The sequence below is a fragment of the Monodelphis domestica genome, chromosome 8 (assembly GCF_027887165.1).
Source record: "Monodelphis domestica isolate mMonDom1 chromosome 8, mMonDom1.pri, whole genome shotgun sequence".
Classification (NCBI taxonomy): Eukaryota; Metazoa; Chordata; class Mammalia; order Didelphimorphia; family Didelphidae; genus Monodelphis; species Monodelphis domestica.
In genome coordinates, this window is record NC_077234.1 from 3,588,661 (window position 1) to 3,608,116 (window position 19,456).

The 19,456-nt window shown below is 54.7% G+C and overlaps 1 protein-coding gene across 1 annotated transcript in view; it reads left to right on the forward strand.

Moving 5' to 3' along the window:
• The window catches only part of ATP13A3 (ATPase 13A3), a 46,045-nt gene that overhangs the window by 10,094 nt on the left and 16,495 nt on the right, over window positions 1–19,456 (forward strand). The window contains 11 exon segments of the mRNA XM_056807568.1: window positions 10,338–10,417; window positions 12,306–12,479; window positions 13,926–14,093; window positions 14,217–14,287; window positions 14,687–14,767; window positions 15,216–15,285; window positions 16,704–16,838; window positions 17,219–17,291; window positions 17,531–17,662; window positions 18,042–18,221; window positions 19,297–19,454. Coding sequence (XP_056663546.1) covers window positions 10,338–10,417; window positions 12,306–12,479; window positions 13,926–14,093; window positions 14,217–14,287; window positions 14,687–14,767; window positions 15,216–15,285; window positions 16,704–16,838; window positions 17,219–17,291; window positions 17,531–17,662; window positions 18,042–18,221; window positions 19,297–19,454 — 1,322 coding nt within the window.

Here is a 19,456-nt window from a genome sequence, read left to right on the forward strand (position 1 = left end):
CAAGGGGAAAAGCTCGAGACTGCTAAACACCCCCAGAGGCCTGGCATCGCCCAGTGGCACAGACTGCTGGGGCCTGAGCCAGGGTCGCTTTGGGCCACGCCTGGGCCTTGGTTTCCCAGCAGGTGAAACGGGCACAGAAAGGTGGCATTTCTGACCTCCCTCAGTCCACTGTCAGTGCCAGCAGCCACTCTGCGCCCCCCCCCCCCCCCATCACGCCCAGAAGGAAACTGGCCCCACCCAGCCGCCCTCACTTCTTGCCTTTGGGCCACGGCGTGTCCAGGGTTCTGGCTCTGCTCATCTCCGTCTCCGCCTCCCCCAGCCAGCCCTCAGGAGACGGGGCTCCCCTCTTGGCCCCCATTCCTGGCCCCCCTCTTGTCTTTTACTCCTTCGGGATACACGCCTAGTGATGGCGCTGCTGGGTCGAAGGGTTGGACCGCGCCAGCCCTTTGCACCGAGGCCCCAGCGCTCCCAGCGTGTGGGAACCCTTCCCCAGCCCGATCTGGTCATTTTCCTCTTCTTTCATCACAGCCCATCTAATAGGGGCTGCCTGAGGCTTGTTTTCTTCTGCATTTCTCTAACAGTGATTTAGAACATTTCTTTTAGAGCCTCACCTTCTGCCTTCAAGTCAATGCTGTGTGCTGGCTCCGAGGCAGAGGAGCGGTCAGGGCTAGGCCATGGGGGTCAAGGGACTTGCCCAGGGTCACACGGCTGGGAAGTGTCGGAGGTCAGATTGGAACCCAGGACCTTCCGTCTCTAGGCCTTGAAGAGCATTTTTTTTTGCATGACTATATATAGACAGCTTTAATTACTTTGACGGAGAACTGCCTGTTCCTGCCCCTTGACCATTTATTAATTGGGAAATATTTGGGAATAATTGGGAAATTGGGAAATATTTCACACATTCTTATATATTCAATGAGAAATGAGGCTTTTATTAGAGAGACTAGTAAAATTTTGCACCTGCTTATGACTCTTAATTGTGTTTCTCCCTGTTAGGAATCCTGACCGCTTCTCCCCCTCCCCCCATTTGTCCTCTTTTATATTAGTCAGTCCCTCTCGTCCCCTTCCCCTCCTCCTCCTCCTATCCTGCAGGGTAAGGGAGATTTCTGTACCCCACTGATTGTTGAACCCGTTCCAGTGAGAGAAAGGCTCACACACATTCCTCCTTCCCTCCCCACCCTTCCACTGCATTCCTCTTTCTGATGCCTTAGTTGTATGATGCTTTTAATACCACCCCATCAGATTCAGCCCGCCCCCTGGCCCTGTCTATATAGACTCCTCATGTTCTTTGGAGCTACGAGAATCACCTCCCCAAGTAGGGATGTATACAGCTAACCTCGTGAAAGTCTTTTGATTTCTTTCCTCTGGGCCTTTTTATGCTTCTCTTGAGTTTTGTATTTGAGTCACATTTTTCCATTTAGCTCTGGGCTTTTCATCAAGAATGTTTGAAAGTGGGGCAGCTGGCTGGCTCAGTGGATGGAGAGCCAGGCCTAGAGACAGGAGGCCCAGGGTTCAAGTCTGGCCTCAGACTCTTCCCAGCTGGGTGACCCTGGGCCAGTCACTTGACCCCCATGGCCTAGCTCTGACCACTCTTCTGCCTTTGAGCCAATACACAGTGTTGACTCCAAGGCGGGAGAGGTAAGGGTTTTAAAAAAAGAATGTTTGAAAGTCCTCTATTTTAGTAAATACCCATTTTCTACCCCTAAGGATTATGCTCATTTTTACTGAGCAAGTGATTCTTGGTTGAAGTCCTAGTTTCTCTGCCTCTGGAATATCATATTCTAGACCTTCCAGCCTTTTAATAAAGGAGCTGCTAAATCTTGTGCAATCCTGACTTTTGGCTCCATGATAACTGAATGGTTTCTTTTTGGCTGCTTGCAGTATTTTGCCCTTGAACTGGGAGTTCTGGAATTTGGCTATAATATTCTTGGGAGTTATGCTTTTGGAATCTCTTTCAGGAGTTGATCAGTAGATTCTTCCCATTTCTATTTTGCACTCTGGTTCTAAGATATCAGGGCAGTTTTCCATGATGATTTCTTGAAAGATAATATATTGTGTTTTTTTTTAAGTCATGGCTTTCAAGTAGTCCAATGATTCTTAGATTATCTCTTCTGGATTTATTTTCCAGCTCAATTTTTCCAGAAATATATTTCATGTTTTCTTCTATTGTTTTTCATTCTTTTGACTTTGGTTGTTTCTTAATGTCTAATGGAGTCATTAACTTCCACTTGCCCAATTCTGATTTTTAAGGCATGGTTTTCTTGAGAGAGCTTTTGCACCTCCTTTTCCACTTGGCCAGTTTTACCTTGTGAAGAATTCTTTTCCTCAGTGAATTTGTGTATCTCCTTTACTAAATGTCCTATTCTGCTCTTTAGGAAGTTCTTCTCTTCAGTGTATTACTGTATATCTTTCCATTTGGCCAATTCTGCTTTTTTTAAGGCATTCTTTTCATTAGATTTTTGTTTCTCTTTTACCGGTTATTCTGTTTTTTAAGATTATTAATTTCTTCAGTATTTTTGGGGCCTCCTTTACAAAGCTGTTGACCTTTTTTTCATGATTTCACTTTTATCATTCCCATTTTTCCCCTAGTTTTTCTTCTACCTCTCATTTGATTTTTATAACCCCTTGTGAGTTCCTCCATTAATTCTTTTTGGGGCTTGAGAGCAATTCATATTTTTTCTTGGAGGCTTTAGAGGCAGTAGTGTTGACTTTGTTGTCTTCTTCTGAGTTTATCTTTTGGTTTTCCTTGTCATCAAAAATTTTTCTGTGTTGTGTTTCTTTTAAAAACAGTTTGTTCATTTTATAGTCTTTCTTTTCATTTAAAAGACTGATACATTTGGGGTCTGTAACTGAGATGAAGGGAGTGCTATTCCAGGCTTCAGGTTCTTTGTGCAGCTGCTCTCAGCATTGGCTCTGGGAATCTATCTGCTTTTGGTTCTTCCAGGGTGATATGATGTAAGGAGAGGTGTGCTTAGTACTCGCTAGGCCTTTGCTCTGGGCTGGGGGTAACAACAAGCATTCTTTCCATCTTGAAACTGGTCCCCTCCTCTCCTCTCCTGTGACTGCAAGTGTGGTGTGTACTACTGCTTCTCTTCCTCTTGAAAGGGCACCCAAGGACTGCTTCTTGGCTCTGTGTCTGGGCAGTGCGACAGGAGTCTTGCACCCAGAACCAGCAAAGGGAGCCCTGTAATCTCCTTCTGACAGTTGTCTGACCCTTCTTACTGTCTGGGACTGAGAACTCCTGAAGCCTTTGCTGCCGTTTCAGCTGTGCCCAAGGCCCGTGGCTCTTGCTATGATGGGGCCTGCTTTGGTGTTTTGTATTCCAATTCTACCCTGGTCTGCTAGATCCCTCCTGCCAGCCTTCCAACTTATTTTAGTCATTATAAATGACTTCGTTTCATCTTTTTGTGGGTGATGCTGCTCCAGAATTCATTCTGAGGTGTACTATTATAGTTTTTCTTGGAGAATAATTTGGGAGAGACCAGGTGGGTACCTTCTCCGCCATATTGGCCCTGCCTCAGACCTTTCTTTGTAGCAAAGAAAAGCCCAATGCAGGCTGAGAATCTGTCCTTTCTCTGAAGTGAGGGGGAACACTCGGGCCATTGTCTGTCCTCCAGTTGGCTTTCCTTTCCATTGTTTGTTACTGGGTGGCATTGTTGGGAGGGGGCTTTGTTTATTCTAGGGGAACCAGCATGTCCACAGAGAGTTTAGGGGAAGGGACACTTAGCTGCTAGAGATTTGAAATAGCCCCTTGAAGAGGTGACTCAGGCGTCTTGAAGGGAAGCTAGAGGGGCGCATGCTGAGAAGCTGGGATCTGGCGTGTTTCCTAGGAGGAGCAGCCAGTGTGTGACATGTGAGGGAGAGCGATATTGAACCGGTAGTGAAAAGCCGTAGGTACGAGATTGGAGGGTCATGGCACACGAGAACGCTGGCGCCATTGTAGAGAGAGAATCCTGCTCTAAGCTAGTGGCGAACCTTTGAACCCTTTAGAGACCGAGAGCCCTCGTGCCCACAGTGCAACCCTCCTGCTACATGTGAGCCCCCTGCCTTAACCCAGACAGGGGAGGGAGGAAGCTCTCCTATTGGGCTGCTGGATGTCCTCAAGCATGTGTGGAGAGGGGGAGGGGAGCAGTCCCCTCTGGCATGCTCTGCCTCGTGTGTCATAGGTTTGCCAACATGGACCTAAGTGGTGAGAATCAGATGACGTGAGTGTCAAGAACGGTGGTTACACAGATAGGCTAGAGAGAGCTGGGTAGGAAGACCCAAGCAGGACAGAGTATCCAGGAGGGAGATAGATGGTCAGCGGTGATAGGGAAGGCAGGAGGGATGAGAACTGAGCAAAAGGCTGTTGGCTTGGCCAATAAAGAGATCCTTGGCCACCTTGGAGAGAAGTACAGGCAGCATTAACAGGAAAGGGGGGAAGTGAGGAAGATGAGCCTACTGATGGAGATGGCTTTTTCGAGGTTTGGGGCTAGGAAAGGAAGGCCTGGGTCATTAGTGGGAGGAAATGGGAGGGCCAGGTTAAGGTTTCTGAAGGTGGAGACCTGTGCATGTTTGTAGGCATCTGGAAAGAAGCCATTGGATTGGATAGACAAGCAGAAACTGAAAATTGGGAGAGGAGAGCACAAGGACTGTGTTAGCTTAGGCAAAGGGCAAGGATTTCCTTCTGTAAACTGAGAGAAGAGAAGGATGGGGGGTGGGGGATGCGCTGGGGAATGGGATAGTTTTGAAGTGTGGCAGGGATTGTTAAAATTCTTCTCCCAGGAACTGATAAAACAATCCTTCTGCTAAAAGTGGAGACAGCAACCCTCATTCTTAACAACACAAGGTGTGTACATGTATGAGAAGTCACAGATCTTGAAGAAAAAACACACTGGGGTCAATTAGCTATGTAGAAGACCTAAGTAACTCAAATAGGGAGAGAGAAAAAGACAGGTTAGGATATACAGACTTTTCTTCCTTTTATCTTGATTCTGAACTTAAACACCAAATAAAAATAAAACATTCCCATATACATTGTAGAACAGAAGGCAGATTTTTACATGGAAATGAATCTCCAGTATTATTGGGGAGCTTTTTTCCACTTTTGTTTTGATTTCTCTCATGGGTGATTAAAAGCAGTTCTTTAGGGAATTATTTATTTCCAACCTTGGACCACTTAACAATTGGGGAATAGCTTTTTGTCATATATGTATCTGTTCTTTTTCATGTATTTGGTTACCAAACCCTCATTGGAGAAGTTTTATGTTTGACTCCCCCCCCCCCCCTTCCTAGTGCATTAAAGTGGTCTATACAGAGAATTTTCCATTATGTATAATCAAAGTTGTTGATTTCATCCTTTGTAATTGCCTCTGCTTCTTGTTTGTCAAGAATCCATTTCCTGCTCATATCTGTGAGAGGTGCATGAGCTGTTCCTCTTATTTTTTAAACTAACATTAAGGCCACATATTCATTTAGAATATATTGGGGAGTGTGGTATAAGATGTTGGCCTAAACCTAATTTCTGCCAGATTGCTTTCCAATTTTCCTGGCAGTATTAGATAAAGAGAAAACTTGCTTTTCTCAATGTGTTCTTTGCAAACTTTAAAGTGCGACCTAAACGCTAGTTATTATTAGGAACATTCATAGTTGCCTTGTTTGCCCATGATTCCTTTTGGCCTTCCTAAAAATGATGTGTATGTATGTTTTTTATTCCAAAAAAACCTTTATGTACTGATAAACCTTTATCAGACAATTTATCCTCCCAAGGACGGAGAGAATCTGAATCACAATGTCAACAAGTGTCAAAAATAGTTTCAACAGAAAGGTGAAAAAAAGATTCACCCCCCCCCCCCGCCCCCACATTGCTTTTCTTGAATAATGTCGTAGACATGTGCCTCGCATTCTTACCATTGAAGAGGCTTCTTTCCCCCCCACAACCTGAGTTCAGGTTCAAGTTGAAGCCAAGTATAGTTTCTGCAGTGCCCAGGTAGAGCCTGAATGTTCCTTCTGACAAAGGCTTGATTGTACCAGATCTTGAGTGAGATTCTGCTGGCCCCGAGCCCAGGTGGAAGCCTGTGTTACCGATTTATTTAGTGTTTTACGATTAAGGGGGAGAAACTGTAAATGAGCTTTTTGCAGCCATCGCTGGTCAGGTTCCGGACCCTTTCCATTTGGGATGAACAGTCTGGTATTGTTTTTTGCTGGCGCTATAGAATAGCCGACAGTTTTTCACTGTAAATACTAGGAAGGGTTTGGTCAGAAGCATAATATCCTATAAGCTTCTTGCCATGTAGATAAGGGCCGGGTCAGGCTCCAAGTGGTGCTGGTCGGATGGGGACCCCAGTGAACTGCATTGGGGTGGTTTGAATAGACGATATCCTGAACAGCTGGCCCGAGGCTGCAGGCACAGCCTGGGAGAATCTGGGGAACAGTTGCCATTGTTCACAAGCAAGACGCACCACCTTGCTTTGATGTCTTCATCTTTTGCTGAGCAGTTGGGAAAACTCTTTGGGGGGAGAGTGTGTTCCGAACAGTCCTGGCAGCGCACCGGCCTCCTCGCTGTCATTTTCTCTGCCCTTGGAAAACCGGTGACAGCCCCAGCAGTGGGGAGGATTGACGGCACTGGCTGGTGCTAGGGAGTGGTAAGAGCCTGTTCTTTCTTCTCTGCTTTGGGGCTGAGCCTGCCATTCGCCTTTTTCTTCAAGAGGCTTCTGTTTTATTGACTCACTTTTTAAAAAGCAGCCGATGAACCGCCACGGGGAGCCTGTGAACGGTAGTGCATTTTGAGATTCAGATGCCTTTTCTTAACAGGAAATTTGGCCTAATTTGTTACTATTGGAAGGATTTGTTAGTCTCTCTTGCGTAATCGGAACAGTTTGGGGGGTGGCTGATGATACTTCCCAGTAGAAGGGAATACCTTGTCCTGAGCCTTTGGAAAACTGGAGTTTGAAAAATAGGAGCTCGACTTTAAATGGGCCATTTCACTGGCTTTCTGGCTGCTGGCTCCCCGACTTAACAAGGGGCTTGTGGTGGGAAACAGTCTCATTTCAATGAAAATCGCTTCTATTTCATCTAAAGAGGATTTTTGTCAATATGTTAACTCGGAATCAATAGAATGCGGTACCTGTATAAGGCTTGCCACAGTCTCGCCTGTTGTTGACGGTGTTCCTTCAGAGGGAAGGTGAAGAAATACCTCCCCCCAATGGTATTGAAATGGCACAGCAGCCCGAACACTGGCAACATTTTCTGCCAGGTAGAAAGGATGTTTTCATTTGGGCCAGGGCCTCTACGGAAACCCCCAGAAAGAAAGCTGGTCTGCTTGTTCCGATTGCAAAGGCAAGACTGGATTCACCTCCTGGTGTGATCCTTCTCCAGTTCCTGGGGTCGAGGGAAGCAGGGGCTGCCCCGTAGCTCGGGGAAGCGATCATCAGCTTCCTGTGGGTAATTTGGGGTTAAACTTCATCCTGCTCGGCCACAAGTGGGGCTCGGGGCCCACGTGTGAAGAGCCCACAAGGTGAGGAGATCTCTAGGTCCAGATTGAGCTAGTTATCTGGGTGTTGCATTTCCTCCCTTTAGAGCAACAAGTTAAGGGGGGGGCCCGTGTTTCCTTCAAAGCAAAAAGTGCTGGGCTGTGCTCATGCCCTCCTCCCAGCCCCGTTCCTTCCCCTCAAAAGTTGTGTTAGTGAATGTTTGACTTATGACTCAGGAAAGGTTAAAAATAAGTTGGGGCTCTGAAAGCCTAAGAAACATTTACTAAGTGTAAACCTCAAATTTCCTTAGACTTATAAATGTTGGAAATTTCACCATTGGGATATTTCATACTTGGAAAATTTCTTACTGATAGTCTATTGGAATGGGAACCCCATTGGCATGGGAGGTTCCTCCTCCTCCCTTCTTAAGATTACTTTAGGACAGAAACCTTTTGCTGAACAATGGAAAGGACTTTGACCTATGCTTAAGCACAGAACAGGAATTTCTTTGAGTCATGATTGATTTTAGAATTGATACAATGGAGATACTTGGAATCAATCTCCACCCTATTCAGTCCTAACAGGATTGAGTAAGGGCTGCAGCCTAGATCAAAATTTAATTATTCCAATCTCTACCCTACTCAGGTTAACAGGATTTAGAAAGGGCTGTAGCAAAAGATCAAAGATTTAATCATTTGAAAATATGACCTTCAACAGACATGTGCAAAAGCCAGAAACCTCTGGGCGGTCCTGGGTTAAGCGAGAGCCTCCATTGACAGGGAAATTGATGGACAGGGATTGGTAGATGTGAGGACTGAGGGGAGGCAACTTGGAGGGTTTCCTTAAAGATAGGGGGTCTGAAGAGGAGGTGGAGAGTTGGTCGGGGTGGTTCCTGTGGCTCTGAGAAGCTTGCTCTGAAGGAAGCTGAAGGTGGGGGCCTCTGAGACTGTTTCTCCATTTTGGACACGTGAGTAATAGGGACTGGTCTCTTTTCTTTGCCCCAGCTATCTAAGGGCTTGGGCCTTTTGGCCCAGCCTAAACAGAAGGGGTATTTAAGCCCTATTCCCTTCTCTCCCTTTTCTCTCTCTCTCTCTCTCTAATTCCTTTCTTACTCCTATTGTAATTAAACTCCAAAAAAGGCTGACGGCTGACTTGAGTTTTTCATTTAGGAATTACATAGCTGATTCCTTGGCGACCTTAAATTAATATATATCAGTCTTTTAAAGTGATTCCCTTGTTACATAAGTAAGCGCCCATTCTCTTCAAGGTCTCCTTCTTCATCCTCTTTTTTAAACCCTCCCCTCTTTGAATCAATACTGTGTATTGGTTCCAAGGCAGAAGAGTGGTAATGGAGGTTAAGTGACTTGCCCAGGGTCACACAGCTAGTCTTGGGTCTGATCTGAACCCAGGACCTTCTGTCTCTTGGCTTGGCTCTTTATCTACCAAGCCACCTAGCTGCTCCTTCAGAATAACATTTTTAAGGGATAAAAAAAATATTAGGAAGGGAAAAAATCATATTGTTGAAATGGTTACCAACATATTTTAAAAGTTCAAATGAGCCTCTCCAGGGAAGAATCCTGGCTCCAGAGGACCTCCCCTCCCCTGCCATGTACGTTGGGTAGATAGGAACCAGTAAAGCCAGCTCATTCCTTTCAACATTAAACATGTGTCGGAATGGCAAAGAATATCCCAAGGCCTGGAGAGCATGTTCTGCAGAAAGCTGTTGGATTTGCATTGCTAGCCCCATTTTTTCTTGTAGCAACCCCTACCAGAAGGCTCGTTTTGGATGCTTCCAGGCAGTTTCCAGGCCGTGGCTCTGGACCCCCTCCTTTAGGGCCCCGGGAGAAGCAGCTTCACCTACCTCCATGGCTCTCTCTTCCTAAAAGTCTTCCTGGAATCCAGCTCCGTCCTTCCGCCGGCTGTTCTCCTGCTTGGGGACTGCCAGCCTCTTGCCTTTCTCCCCCGGCCAGCCTCTCTTGCCGCTCCCTTTCCAACAAGATAGGGCTTCGCCTCATACTTGGAAAGCCCGTCTCCACGTGGAGCCCTCCCTGGCTTCCTCCCGGCTCCCCGTCCGATCCAGGAAGTCTCGCCTGATCTTCCTTCGTGCTCGCCCCCTTCCCAGGAGTCCCGGTTTAGCCTGTCTGGATCCTGGTTGAAAATACTGTTTGCAGGTTGCCTCCCCTGTTCGGCCAGGAAGGGTCCGTGTCTGCTCCTGCGGCCTCTCTGTGCCCCCCATAGATGTTGGCTGCTTTGGGCCTCACGACAGCCCGGGGAGGCACGTGCTGCCGTGATTCTCCCCTTTACAGCGGAGGACAGAAGGTAAAAGACTTGCCTGTGCGCTCATCCGCCCTGAGGCTGGTACGAAGGCCCCACTGCCTGTGCTTTCCTCCCCGTACGTGTCTGAGGTGGGATTTGCATCTGGCTCCTCTCGGCTCCAAGTCAAGGCCTTGCTGGGAGGGAGGGAAGGAAGGAAGGAATGTTCAGGGGAGGGACAGGACTAAGCTCTGCGCCGCTCTGTGGACAAGCCTTGGTCCGGAGGTGCCCAGGGCTCCCCAGCCGGCTCGAGACTTCTGCAGCATCGGCCCCAATGGGTGTGCAGCCCTCGGGGCCGGGCCGCCTGGGCTGGACTTGGCCCCGCAGCTGCCATCTTGTTGGGGCCTCCCCCCCCCCCCCCCCCCAGAACCTTTTGTCCCTGCAAAGTCTGCTTCAGCCCCCGCGGGGCGCCCCATGCAGTTGTGCGCCCCCCCGGCCTTTCTGCCGGGCGGCCCGGCCCCTGGTGCTCCCATTGCGTTCCCTGCCCGAGGCAGGCCTGGTGAGGGCGCTGGAGCGGGTCGCAGAGGGCACGAGGGGGCGCTCTGACCTCAGTTCTTGTGCTTTTCTCACCAGTGACCTTCGGGCCGCGCCTGGCAGCAGAGATGGACAAGGAAGAAAAGAAGACCATGAACGAAGGCCAAGAGGATGAAATGGTGAGTCCCGCCGGGAGCCCCCAAGCCCCGCCTTACTGAAGGGAGCCCGGCCACGCCCCTCGGGCCTTTCTGCAGCCAAAGCTGGCCCGAACTGCGAAGGTTCTCACAGAAAACCGGGGGAGCCGCGGCAGTCCCCGTCACTCTTCGGGGGGGCACCCCAAAGAGGGTCTGGCCACACTCGTCGGGGCTTATTCACCAACTGGGAGAAGATACGGCTATATTTCCTTAAGGACGATGAACCCAGGTCGCCTCATTGTCCATTTGGCTGGCTACAGGCCCTGCGCTCTGAGCTCTCTTCCAGAAGTCCAGAGAGCTTGGGGCGCCCCCCCCCCCCCCCCCCCGAGCGCTCTCCGCCTCCATTGCTGCCCCCCCCCCCCCAGTCACTGCCCTCACACAGGGCTCCCCGAGCGCTGCAGAGGAGAGCCGAGTCGGGCCTTTTGCCTGGCCTGAGCCCGTCGCCACCTTCCGGCCCCCCCCATCCCCTCCGCACACGTCCAGGGGGCAGGAAGAGCACCAGCCAGCGGTCAGCCCTGAGGGGCATCTCAGCCAGCCCCAGCCCAGACCGCCTGGAAGGGCCGAAGGGGGAAGCCCCAGACCCTCCGCTCCGGACGGCCCTTTTTACCTTCTTCCCCCATTTAGCAGATGAGGGCGGCGCGAGCTGCCCGCGCTCTGCCTCCAGAGCCGGCGGACTGTCGAGCGTGAGCTGGGCCGTGGCTGAGCAGCGGGGCTCGCTCGCTCGCTCGCTCCTAGGACACGCTCTGCGCCTGCTCTGTTGGGCACCGTCGCGAGCACAAGCCTTTCCTCTTCCACGTGACCGTTGTTGTCGTTGGGCTGTTTCTAACTCTGTGACCTCATCTGGGGTTTTCTTGGCCGGGATCCTAGAGTGCCGCGTCATTTCCTTCTCAAGCTCCAGGCAGACAGGGTGAAGGGACTTGCCCAGGGTCACTCAGCTACTAAGTGAGGCTGGGTTTGAACTCAGATCTTTCGGCCTCTCTCTACACTGTGCTCCCGAGCTGTAACTAGCATTGATAGTTCATCCGGCGCTTTCCAAAAATGACTTGATTTTATCTTCACACCAAACCTAAGAGGGCCCTACTGTATCATGCCCATTTTTCAGATGAGTAAACAGAGGCAAACAAGGTTTGGTGACTTGCCCAGGTATTTGAGTTGCAGTTCCCTTGATGGCAGGTCCAGCTTCCCTGCAGCCTTCCTCGGAGGTCCGCCAGGGCATCCGAGGGTGGCAGCGTCTCAGCTCAGGGACGAGGGGCCCTGGCCCACTCAGGCCGATGGCGAGCGCTCGTTCAGTGGGAGAAGAGGCAGGACAGTTATCTCTTGGGCAGAGGCAGCTTTTCCTTTCGGCCTCCTGGCCTCCCTTCCATTCCCCGCTCGCTTCTTCAGTGGCGACTGATTTGGGGGAGATGCTGAAGCTTCCCGCCGCAGGCCCCCAGAGCCGCCCGAGCCTGTCCCCCGCAGGACAGGAGGCGGGGGGGTCCCGAGGGGAGATGCTGGCCCTTTTTCACTTGCTCCATTCTTGCCCCGACCTGCTCCCCCTCCCTTCAGGCCTTACGGGGTGCTCGCTCTCTCCTTGGGGCGCCGGGGGCCCGTGCTGTGTCCGCCCCCAGGAGGGTCAGCTGATGTGCAGGGTGGCGGCGGGCCGATGGCGGGCAGAGTGGGCTGCAGGGGAGGCCCATTGTTCGGGGGCTCCGCTTCTGTGATGCCTAGAGATGACCCCGACGGCTGCCGCTGGCGTCTGGGCCCAGAGCGGGTTAGTGCGTATCCGGGGAGGCCCAGATCGCTTTGGAATCTTGTTGACCCGCCGATTTCAAGGGCTGAAAAAGGAGGTTCTTTGCCTGAGGGCCGTGGTCGACCCTTGTCTTTGTTTGTGCAGGAGATTTATGGCTACAACCTGAGTCGCTGGAAGCTGCTCGGGGTGGCTTTTGGGGTGATCTGTACGGGTGGCTTCCTCCTCCTCCTCCTTTACTGGATGCCCGAATGGCGAGTGAAGGCCACCTGCTTCCGAGCGGCCCTCAGAGACTGCGAAGTGGTGCTGCTGAGGACGACGGTAAGTGCCTGGGTTCCGGCTCTGAGGCCCTCGTGGCGCCCGGCCTCACCGACTGCAGGCGTCTGGCCAGTTGTCCATCCTGCGTCCAGTCCGTCCCTTTTTCGGGTCTCTCTTCCCCCCAACCTGGTGCTCTGAGACGCTGCAGGCCCTCCAGGCTCCTCCGCGTTCCTTCCGGACAAGCTGGCTCGCCACCCACTTCCTCCTCTGGGCCCAGAATTTCAGGGCCTTGTTGCCTTCTGCTTCTAGAATCCTGTCTTTCTTCAGGAGCCCAGCCTGGCCCGGCAGCATTGCCAGCGTTCACTCGGCCCTGGTGCCTCTGCAGAGGACAGTTCGGGGGGGGGGGGGGATTTATCAAATCAAACCTTGGTCTGCTTTTATGTTTCCTCTTCCCTGAGAAGAGCCGCAGACGGAGCCCTCCATCTGGCCGCGGCACTCAAGGCCTCCCAAGGCCGGGCCGTTTGAAAAGTGAAGGAATTGTGTTTCCAGGCCGCATTGGGTTCGGGCCCCAGTCTCAGGCCTTGCTTGGGCTTGGAAGGTGTCTGGCCTGTTAGTGGAGGAGGGCTTCCTGCTTCCAGGAGCCTCAGGCCCGGCTCCTAGTCCTACCTTGGCCTCTCTGTCAGCCCCAGTTCCCTTGGGAGGCCTAAAGGGAAGCCAGGGCAGCGCTGGGCCCACCTTACTGTGCCGCCCGCATCCGCGCTGGCAATGATGCGCGTACGGGCCCCGAGGGAGCCAGAACTACATTCGAAGGTGCTGGCCTCCTGGCACCCTTGGGGGCCTTGGCTCCAGGGAAGAGAAGGGGAGAAAACACTGACTGCCTCATCGGTGAGCAGGAAGCAGTGACGCTGCTCAGAGGTGTGTGTGGCGTGACGGCAGATCCCGCCTCCAGCCGCCCCTGCCAGTGGGGAGCTCGGCGCCAACTCGTGGCCCCAGCTCTGTCCGGGCTCACGCTCCTTGCTTCCCGGCCCAGCGCCAGGGTCCTCCCCACCGAGGCCTGCCCTCTCGTCATCTGGCTGCTGGGGGTGCGGACGCCTCAGCCGCCGGAGTTGGCCTCGCAGCGGATTCACGGGCTTTGCTCTCCTCGCCGTCTGTCCGAGCGGGAAAGGGTCCGTCCTGGGACGCTCGCTCGGGCGGGGGCCGGAGGGGGCCTGTGGCCAGCTCCTGCCGGCAGTGATCGCGCCCTCTCTTGCTCAGCTCCCTCTTGGTTTCCCAGGGCGTCTTCTTAGGCCGCACCTGTCCGGTCTGGTTTGCTTCCCTTAGAGAGGCTCCTCCTGGCGAAGGAGAGGACGGGATCTGGCCCCCTGCAGATGGCACAGAGCCTTGCCCCGACTCTCAGCTCCGTGCTTGAGAGCAGAGGTGCCTCGGAGGTGTCGCCGAGTAAGGGTTTGTTGACTGACTATCACACCGGAATGCTAGAATGAACAATTTTATTTTTCTCTTTTTTCCAAGGATGAATTCAGGATATGGTTTTGCGCAAAAGTTCGCTTTCTCTGTCTAGAAAACCACTCATTTTCAAGCCCTAAAACAGGCACTAATAAAATGTCCAATGGCCACGCGGCTTATTTCCCCGAGGACCTGCCTGAAGAGGACCAGCGGGACTGGCCCCGTCCCCGAGAGGTACTGACTGCCGCCCCTGGGGCTCAGGGTGGGGGAGCCGCCGGGGATGTCCCGCAGGCCAGGCCTTCCTGATGAGCCCGCTGACATGCTGAAGGCCGGTGGGCGGTGCTTCCTGTTTTGCAGATCCGCTATTTCACGCACCACAGCGTGAGGTACTTCTGGAATGACGCCCTCCAGACCTTCGACGTGCTCAAGTAAGTGGCGCTTCCTCCTTCGGCCTCCGATTGCAGGCTACGTCTCGGGCGTTGTACGAGGCGAGAACGAGGCTTTCTAGAGCGATGGCCCAAAGGGAGGAATCTTCCCCGAGGGGAGGCGGGGCAGGGCGCTGCCAGGTGGGGCTGTCTGGGCTCTTGGAGGTCCCCGAGTGTGGCTTGTGCTCAAGGCCTTGGCAGAGGGGTGAGAATCGTTCAGAGGTCAGAAAGGCGACAGAAATGGAGCCTGCCGTTGCTCGAAGCGTGTGGCACACGGCCGTGTGTTTGGGGGTGCGCTTTCAGAGTTGTCTGCCCTAGCGTAGCGTCCTCGGGCTTTGGGGGGCTTTCAGGAAGTCAGACCCTTCGGGTTTGGACCAAACTGACCATTCTGTCTTCCTTCAGGGGCCTGGACGAGGGCGTTTCTTGTACTTCCATTTATGAAAAGCATAGCTGCGGGCTGGGGGAGAAAACGCACGCCTACAGGTACGGGGAGTCACGGCCCCCTGCCCCTGCCGCCCCCTTTTGATTAGAATGCATTCTGGCGGGCACTAAATGACCGACCTCAGCAAGTGGCCGAAGGCCGTGCTCGGCGTGGCGGACAGTGGAACAGAGATGTCACTGTGCGGGCACGGTTGGTTTTTCCTGCAGGCTGGGCAACTGCGGCAGCCATGTCCTTCCTGCTTCCTAGTCCTCAGTTCTGGTCCACGCGACGTTCCTTGATTATGCTTGTGTAGTCTTGGCCCCGAGGAGTCCGTGTCGCGGACGTTGCAGCTTCTGGCAAGTCCAGCTCTTGCCATTGTCAGGGAGTGGCTGAGAGCAGCCCGTTTTGTGCTGCTGGTTCCAGCCCCGAAAGCGAGGCAGGCAGGCAGGCCGGCCGTCCAGAAGGCCGCAGTTGGCCCTAACACCTCAGCTTCTCCCCTCTGTCATGCAGAAAACTGATGTACGGAATGAATGAGATCGCTGTCAAAGTGCCTTCTGTCCTTAAACTTCTGGTTAAGGAGGTAAGGCCACGTGGGGGTGGGGGGAGGGGGTGACGCGCTGGCTGCAGGTAGCCCTTAAGGGGTCTTGAACTAAATGGGGCGGTTTGGATTTAAAGTTCATCACACCTACTCTGATTTCTAAAGTCATATTTTGTTTTCTCCCCTTTTACTGTAAAAAGAATTCTTTAGCATTCATTTCTTTAACGTTTGAGTTTCCTCCCTTCTTCTGACCCTCCCTGGCTCTCCCTGCCCCAGAAGGCAAGCCGCATACACTTGAAATGATAGTTCAGCTTAAAGGAATTGGCAGGCGGCGCCGTTTTCTCTCGGCTCCTGGGGATTAGGGATCGGATCTTTAGGAGCAAAGAGCGTGGCACCTTCGGTTGGGGCCACCCTCGAACCTGGGCGCAGGCCTCCTTCTCTTCTGCTCCCGAAGAGCGGCCCGTGTGAGAGCCCGTATTCCCTGAGCGTGGGGCCGCTGCGAGGAGAAGCGGAGAGCAGCTGGGTTCGGGCCTGGCCCTGACTGAGCCTCATTCGATGCTCCGGGCGAGGCTCCGAGGGGGCGGAGACGCTTTCCAGCAGCCCCATGCTTTGGCGGAGGCCCGGAGAGCCGTCTTGGGACCTACATGGTCGCTTTTGGGTTCGTTCTCGGCGGCGACGGGCTTTCTGTCCCGTTTCCCATCCGTGAGCTCCAAGAGCGCTGCTGTTCGGACCTTAGCTGGTGGCTGTCGTTTCTAAGGAGCGTCGGCTCTGTGGCAGGCTTCGGGGCCCGTCAGATCTTTGCAGCCGCCTGAGGGGCTGTGGAAGGCCTTTGGGTCCTCTCGGTCAGGACGAGGATCTCCCGGCCCCCCCCCGGCTCCAGCCTGGCTGGAGGCTTTGTCACAGGGGGCTGTTCACGAAAGGCCTTTGGACCTCGCTTTGCTGGTCTGTTCCGCGAAGAGTCCAAGACCGAACCGCGGGCTCCCCGGGCTCCCCGTCAGCCGGAGCTGGGCTTCAGAGCCTGCAGTCTAGAGAATCCCCGGAGGTGGGCAGGGTCCCCTCCGAGGTGCTCCCCGGTCTGTCCTGGGGAGAGCCCAAGCCCGGGCGGCCTCCCGTCTGGCCGCCTCGAAGGCAGACTCGTGCCTCGTCTTCTCATGGACTCCCCGCAGCCGGCGCGCCCCGAAGCACGGCATTGAGAGAGCAGCTGGGGGGGGGGGGTGAGGCGGCCAGCTGGGCCAGGCCCCAAGCCCTGGGGCTCCCGCCCGCTCAGGAGCGGGTCCTGGAAGGAGCCTGGGCCTTGCTGCTGGCGCCCGCTGCCTCCCGGCGGCTCCCAGACGGTCTCCCAGCAGTGGGGGGGGCCGGGCCCCCGAGTGCCCCCCTTCCGGCGTCTCGGAGCCCACACGGGGCCTGCGAAGGCGTGCGCAGACGCGGCCCGGCCCCACCCGCCTTTTGTTCCCCCCCAGGTCCTGAACCCCTTCTACGTGTTCCAGCTGTTCAGCGTGATCCTGTGGAGCACCGACGAGTACTACTACTACGCCCTGGCCATCGTGGTCATGTCTGTGATCTCCATCGTGAGCTCCTTGTACACCATCAGGAAGGTGCGCGCTCCGGGCCGCCCCGTCCTCGCTGGACGCAGCTCCCCGCTCGGAGCCGCCGTCCAGCTTGTACCCCTTTCCCCAGTGACAGACCCCTCCAGCTTGCTCATGTCGCCAGAGCGCTCCTCTCGCAGCCCCCCCGGGGGCCCCTCAGCTCACATCGGGGTGAAAGACAAAATCTAATGGGTCCCTCGGGAAGGAGACCCGGGAGCCTGGGGTCCGGCTCACTGGGGCTGGGAGCCCCGATGCGCGCCCCCCCCCCCCCCCCCCCCGGCCCGATTGCACAGCTGTCTTAGACCCTCGGCTCTGGCGTGCATGCATGGGGGGGGCTGCTCTCCCTGCGGGGCTGCTGTAGCTGACGCTCACCCCGGCCTTCCTTCCAGCAATACATCATGCTCCACGACATGGTGGCCGCCCACAGCACGGTGAGAGTGTCCGTCTGCAGACTCGGTGGAGGTAGGTGCCAGGCCGGGAGGCGCCCGGATTCCAGCCTGCCTCGGCTTCCCCACGTGCGGCCGCGTCGGCCGGATGGTCCCCGCGCTGTGCTTGGGGGAAGCCGAAGCAGAGGTGGAGCCTGGTGGGGCCGACGCTCAGCTGGGCCTCCGTCTGCGGGGCTCCCTGGGAGCGAGCGCTTATTGGGTGCCGCCGGGCCACTCGGTGGCCAGCACACTAAAGCCAATCTCTGGTCCTTTCAGAAACAGAAGAGATTTTTTCCACAGACCTCGTCCCCGGAGACATCATGATCATCCCCCTGAACGGGACGGTCATGCCGTGCGACGCCGTCCTCATCAACGGCACGTGCATTGTGAACGAGAGCATGCTCACAGGTAGGGCCGGCCGGCGGGCCCCCTCCCCCCGGCCCTCCTCAATGCCCGTCGGCCTCCCCTGGGGCCAGACGCGGGCGCAGCCACACATGGGGGGCCTCAAAAGCTGCAGCTCCGCTCTGTGGTGCCAGAATCCAATTCGAGTGAATGAAACAGGCTCGACAACATTTAGAGGGCAGCTGGGTGGCTTCGTGCATGGAGAGCCAGGCCTGGAGCGCGGAGGTCCTGGGTTCCAATGTGGCCTCAGCCACTCGGGCAAGTCTCGTGCCCCGTGGCCTAGCCTGCTGCTGTTCTCCTCAGATTCTGGGGCAGAAGGGAACGGTCGGGAGGCCTCACTGAAACGTTAGAGCTTTGTGGGCTGAGGATTTAAACTCTGTCCTAGGGGAAAGTGTTCCTGTCACGAAGACGAATCTGCCCAACCCTTCCTTGGACGTGAAAGGGAAGGAGGACGAGATGTACAGCCCGGAAGTGCACAAGCGGCACACCCTGTTCTGCGGCACCACCGTCATCCAGACGCGCTTCTACACCGGCGAGCTCGTGAAAGCCGTCGTCGTCAGGACAGGTAGACGGCGGAGCCGCATGGGGCAGCCCGGCGCACGCCTCCTTTCCCCTTCCACCCGCCTCGCGGCCTCTGGCGTGATCCAGAGGCTCACCAGTGGCAGATAAACTGACAGGAAAGGTCCGGGAAAGAGTGGTGGGGAGGGCCGAGCCCTCGAAATGACGCTGTCGGCCAGTCGGGAGCCGCCAGGAGGCTAGAACCCTCCGAAAGGGGAACCAGGGGCCGGGAGGGACACGGGAAGAGAGAGGAAAGTCCCCCACCGAGGAGTCGGGCAGCGAGTTAGCTCCGGTGGTCACTCTCGGGCCCACCCACGCGTGTTTTTATTGGGGTCACACAGCGCAGGGGATCGTTAGACAAGGGGTCGGCCCTCACAGACTCCCCGAGTGTGAGTGCCAGGACCAGGAGAGCCAGATAACTGGCCAGCCAGGCCTCCGCAGCGGAGCCTCGGGGAAGGGCTCCGACTCTGCCCGGGTGAAGTTCAGTTTAACTCAAGGTTCCCAAAACCACTCGCGAGAAGTAGCACAAGAGCCAGCTTTTTGGGCACCCCAAACTCTTATCAAGGTCTGTCTATGCCTGGACTCCTCCATTCAAATATAGGAGGGCTCTATTGGAGAGAGTGGGCGTGTGTGCGTACCCTACGTGCTCTCTCACGCACATATTATGTAGGTCAGCGGTAGATAGTGCTGGGCCCGGACACAGTGAGACTCATCTCCCTGAACCCGTAGCTAGCCTCAGACACCAGCTGGGTGGCCCTGGGCCAGTCACTTCTCCCCGTTTGCCTCACTTTCCTCGTCTGTCACGTGAGCTAGAGGAGGGAATGGCAGACCTAGCTGTAGGACCCTGGGCAGGTCACTTCCCTCCTCGGCTGCCTCATCTGTCACATGAGCTGGAGAAGGAGATGTTCACCCTGTCCAGGATCTCTGCCAGAAGGACCCATGGGGTCTCGGAGAGTCAGGCGTGACTGAGGCAGGCCTCCGTTCGTTCCTTTGGGCCGTCTCCCCGATCGGGGTCGGATCGCTCTGGCTCGTTTGCTCGCCCTCCGATGACACCGCTCTCTTGGTCCCGCTTCTCTCTCCAGGCTTCAGTACTTCCAAAGGGCAGCTCGTACGCTCCATACTGTATCCCAAGCCGACGGACTTTAAACTCTACCGAGACGCCTACATGTTTCTGCTCTGTCTCGTGGTGGTGGCTGGCATTGGCTTCGTCTACACCATCATCAACAGCATCCTGAAAAAGGT